The sequence below is a fragment of the Vigna umbellata genome, chromosome 10 (genome assembly GCF_029865625.1).
Source record: "Vigna umbellata cultivar VRB3 chromosome 10, Vumbellata_1.0, whole genome shotgun sequence".
NCBI lineage: Eukaryota > Viridiplantae > Streptophyta > Magnoliopsida > Fabales > Fabaceae > Vigna > Vigna umbellata.
Genome location: NC_142174.1, coordinates 16,343,619 through 16,348,762, shown reverse-complemented (window position 1 = coordinate 16,348,762; position 5,144 = coordinate 16,343,619). Strand labels below are relative to the sequence as shown.

The following is a 5,144-nucleotide window of genomic DNA, read 5'->3' as shown; positions in this document are numbered from 1 at the left end:
TTCTATAAGAAAGTGTAATTTTTTTGCATGATTATTTTTTTAAAGATTTTCTTACATGAAAACTTTTTGTATATATTTTTCGCTAAATATTCCTAACGAATTTTCAAATCTTATATCTAATTATTTACGAGGACTTTCCTACCCATCAAAGTCTGCATGAAAAAAGCAGCTAGAAACTCGTATTTTATCCATAGAAAAGTACAATATTTTTAACATTAAATTGAGGTGTACTTTGACAACTACACATATATTAAAAAAAGTAATAAAAAAATCCTTATTTGGTGGCTATAAATATCATGGAATACGAAATCACGAGTGTAAGAAAAAAATCTCTATACAATTGCGTAATTCACATATGACTCTTACCAAGTCAACGTTATTGGAAGGTAACTACTGAACTTTTATTCACTTGAATGGATTTGGAAGAAAATGATTAAGTGGATTTAAAAGGATTTGAAGATAAAATTTTTTTGTTGTTTATTTGAGTGAATTTGTAGGTAAATGAGAGTGAATTTAGTGTAGGATTTGATTGATGTGATAGATTAAAAAAAATTACTTCCAAATCCATTCTCACATACTTCTAAATTGACAAATAATAAAAAACAAAAAAAATTATTTTCAAACCCTCTCAAATCCATTCAATCATTCACCCCCAAATCCATTTAAGTGAACAAAGCCTAACTGGTCTACAACGTTGTCTATAGTCTTAGGAATTAAAATGTCAAAACATATTTGCTTGTTGAAAAAATTAGAGTTTTGTTATTGGTCACAGAATTGAAAAGTATCCATGTTCTATTTTATTCGATGTGAAACTTTGTTTGTATCCAAAATTTTTGGAATTGAAATGGGTAAGAATCATACTCATATATTTCAATTATATAAAATTGAAATCTTATTTCAACTTTAATTTTATTTTGAGAACTCTTTCCTTATGGGTTATATAATAGTTAAAGGTAGTTATTTAAATAAAAAATTCTACCCGTGCATGGGATGTTAATAATAATAATATTATAGTAAGTGAACCTAGCGATTGAATATTAATCAGTAGTCCAACCTATTCCATTATTATATATATTTTTAATCAAAAAGGTCAATTTGTGATTTTCAAAATTTTGAAAATTGAAGTCTGAGAGAGAGAGGAAAAAGAAAAGAGAGGTAGGTGGAGATTGAAATTGTTAGAATATAATACGTAATTCCATTGATATTTTCTTCATTTTACAAACTATGTTGAATTTGACTATCAACCAGTGTTGCTATATTGTAGTCCTTGTTTACGACACTAACTCTGCAATAAATAATTTTGTGGAAAGTTTTGACCGTAGACTTGTTAACTTTCCAGCATTTTTTTTACATATAATAAAAAATAATTTTACTTTTTAGTTTATTTGTCTCTACTAATTTTATATTTTATTGATGTTGAATAAGTGTTGAGTAGAGAATAAAATTTGTGTATCATTGCTTTTTTTATGCTGTACAAAGTTTACTCTGCAAAATTTAGATTGGAATAATAGTTTTAATTGGTAAATAAAACAATATGTTAAAATTATACTCATTCACAAATTTCAATACTGTATCTTAAAATGTTTTTAAAATGGCTTGCATTTGGATTGAATTTCACTGTATAATTGAATTAAATATTCATAGAAGACTTTTATAATTATTATTATTGAAAGTGCAGTCTGATGGAGACATCAACCCAACTCTTTTCATTACCAAAATGTTTTGGTTATTAATTTTTTCTTGCTTCTCTCTTTGGAATTTTAACATTGCACTTCAATGATATTTTTGGCATAATTATTTCTTAGGAGAGGTTCAGATGTAAAAACAATGACATTTAAATGCAAGTTTATTATAGTCTATATTATAAAGATAATTACATTTTTATACAATATATTTAAGTATTATTTATTTAAAAAAAAAATTATTACTATTATTGTAAGGTAATAAATGATTATATCTGCAAGAAAGTTTTACTACTTTTTTTATAATGGTTTAAGAGTTAACTTTGTTAGCCGGACAAGTTCAATAACATTTGAAGAGATTGTCAACTTAAGTTAATTATAATATTTATTAAAATACATTAAAACAATTCATAATACTTGTAACAGATAAAAGATATTTAGGAGATCGTGAAGATATTAAGTTTGCATAACATTTTAAGTAAAAAAAACTTTCTACAACATTTTTTACATGTGCTTAATTTTTAATTGAATAATTAAATCATTATTTTTTTTTGAAATATTTATCTTTCCCAATAAATCAATGGTAATTTTTTTAAAAGTTTTCAACAGGAACAAATTATCATCAAATAGATTTCATTTTTCTTTGTCTTGAATTTGACAAGAATGATCTTTCATTTTTACGTTGCACGAAGAATTAAAATTATGTAATTCTTTCATATTTTTGTTAACGAATTGGTATTTTTTTTAAATTTTGTTATTATTTTACTTATATTTGATTTTTTTTTAAACTTTTAAATGATTCAACTCTGTTTTGATTGGCAGGGAGTGAGAATCAACTCTGGTGTGCGTCTTGAATAACGTGTGTTGTATTCACGGATCATCTTGCAGAAAACTAGAAATGACAGTGATGTAAAAATTTGAAAAGAGAACGTAGATGATGCGCAAACAGTTGTACCGATTTCATTATTATTTCTCATGTAGAATCTTACATTCATGCGGAGATATTGTTGAAGACAACATAAAAAATAAAACACTAGTTATCAGTAACAAATAATTCAAAGTACAGAGCCTGCAATGGCCATTTTTGAAGAATTAAAAAAGGAAAGCGGCATTAGTTTTATTAAGCTGGCTGCTGCAGAGTGATAAGAACATAGAATTGCATTGGTTTGCGAGACTTGGAAAATCAGACAAACTGGTTCAAGTATTCATCCACAGTTGAGTATTTAACGTAAGGATAAGCCTCCGAAGCTTCAACATCTCTTGCAGGATCAATCTCATACACTGCATCTTTCCTTATCTGTTGGGAGTGATACAACGCCAATAGATAATTATTTGGGAAAGATGACTCTGCAAAAAACCAACAGATGCTTGATTTTAGTTTCACACAATTGATGCAACCAACATATGCACAAAATAAATTAGTGAAGTTTAATAATAAAGAGTGGTGTTACTTGCAACATACCCTTAATCTGCTTAAGAACTTCTTCCTCTGGAACATAAATTTTCTCCAGAGTCTTTCCGATTTTTTTCTCCCACATGGATACAATCTCATTTAAGGTCAAATAGTTGGCAGGGAGTCTTATGTGCACGGCTTTGTTCAATGCATTAGGGTCATTCGCTGCTTCGATCGTGAAAGTTCCCACATCAGCCTCAGTCACATATGCTCCTGAAACAATATAATATATACGTAAACATTAAAACAATTGACTTCTGTCTAAGCTTTTTATAGTTTGTGTGTACTAAAACAATTATTATAATTCTACAGTATCACTACCTTTGACATTTCCATCTCCTTGAATGAATATCTTGTCCCGAGGAGGAACAGTGATATCAATCTGTGCCAGGTTACGTAAGAAGTAACCGGTAAAAGCATGACAGCATAGGTAGGTGTAAGGGACTCCCTCGGCTTCGATTACTCTCCGGATTTTTGCTTTTTCCTCAAAAACTTCTCTCACTGGTTCAACTGCATCGTGACGATCCACATCCAGTCCAAATTCAGATGGGAAGAATCTCTGTTGAAGAATGAAATTAGTATGGAAAATGTGGTTATTTAGAACAGATTTATTTTGATGAGCAAGAGAGGCATACCTTGACGTTTCCAGCTTCTTTGATTGCTGCAATGATCTTGACCTGATCTTCTATGAGTAGTCTCCCGAAGGAGCAGATGACGACGTCAACCTGTTTGATGGCGTTGACGAGACTCTGATGATCGTTCATGTCTCCCTGGAGAGAGAAAGGAGTGGTATGATTAATGGTGTGAAAAGAGAAAATGGTAAGAAAGAAATGAAGAGAGGAAGGGAAGGTACTTGGATTAGAAAAACTCCAGAATTTTGGAAGTTCTGAAGGAGTTCATCCCTGGTTTCAGGATTTGCAGCTGTCACGAGCCTTGGTTTGTTAACATTGGCTGGAGTGTCCCTAACCAACACATACGTTGGATTCCCTGCCTTCACACTTGCCCACACAATGTGCCTTCCGATGGCTCCTGTCGGTCCCAATACGAGGATTCTGTCTTTTCCGGCCATCACAGCAGATCAAACTCAAAACAAGAACTTAGCAGTGTCTGGATTTCTTGTTCTGTAGGTAATTGATTAAAGCAGCGATGGCTTTGTGATGCATAGACAAGAACACTTTGATTGGTATTTATAAAGCCAGCAACTTTGTTGTATGAGGATTTTTTTGGCTTAATAATTATGGTTAATAATAATGCAATTGCGTAGTTTCTGACAAGTTCAACAAATATCCATTTAGTTAAAGTCCAGCCACCTGGTGTTGTCAATTCTCAATCAACCATTTGACTGTGGTTGTTCGCTAAAGGTGTGCTTACGAGTAGCTGCCGATAGAGAGAGACCTTCCACAGGGGATGACCAAAAATACATTAACAACGTCACTGCCATAAAAATAAAATATCCAACAAATTAAAAAAAAAAAACATATTAAAAGAAACCAATCAATACAAGACAACACTCAGCAACAACCAGAGATTGGGATCAACCGATTTAAATTATAAAATAGAATAAAAAAAACGATGTAGGTACAGAGGAAACACAATCTTAAACAAATGACAACAGAATAAACAAATTTTAGTAGTAACGATAATTGATTATAGGAAAAATTTATTTTAATGACTCTAAAGTTTTTTTTGTATTTTATATCTATCGAAAATATTAGTTTTCAAATTTGATAACTTTTGAAAAGTATAGTAATAAAGAATAAGTTAGAATATAGTTCTCTTAAAAGAATTGAGTTACATTATCTAATTAAAATTATTTACCAAAATCAATTTAAAAAATATTAATTAATAACTAATGAAATAAATTATAAAAACAAGAACTTGAAATATTGTGGCTGAAAATTTAAAAAAACTTTATTGGAATTGAGTTTCATGAATCATATAAAGATAAAAATATGTTCAATGTTTCATTATTTTATTCAAACATTAACATCAAAGAATAATAATCCTAA

At 29.8% G+C, this 5,144-nt stretch overlaps 1 protein-coding gene across 1 annotated transcript; it reads right to left on the bottom strand.

The window, feature by feature from the left end:
• Positions 1-2,617: 2,617 nt before the first annotated feature.
• On the bottom strand, positions 2,618-4,315 carry LOC148192047 (isoflavone reductase-like). The gene is made up of 5 exons (XM_088100782.1): positions 3,989-4,315; positions 3,771-3,905; positions 3,457-3,694; positions 3,145-3,348; positions 2,618-3,029 (listed from the first exon to the last, which is right to left on the bottom strand). The coding sequence occupies exons 1-5, from the start codon at positions 4,202-4,204 to the stop codon at positions 2,866-2,868; spliced, it is 957 nt and encodes a 318-aa protein (XP_087956908.1). The 5' UTR covers positions 4,205-4,315; the 3' UTR covers positions 2,618-2,865.
• Positions 4,316-5,144: the final 829 nt, after the last annotated feature.

Coding starts and splice junctions, on each gene's coding strand:
- LOC148192047 (XM_088100782.1), bottom strand. CDS start 4,204: ATGGCCGGAAAAGACAGAATCCTCGTATTGGGACCGACAGGAGCCATC. Junction 3,695..3,770: donor AAGAAGCTGGAAACGTCAAG/GTATGCCTCTCT, acceptor ATTCTTCAACAG/AGATTCTTCCCATCTGAATT. Junction 3,349..3,456: donor AGGAGATGGAAATGTCAAAG/GTAGTGATACTG, acceptor ATATTGTTTCAG/GAGCATATGTGACTGAGGCT.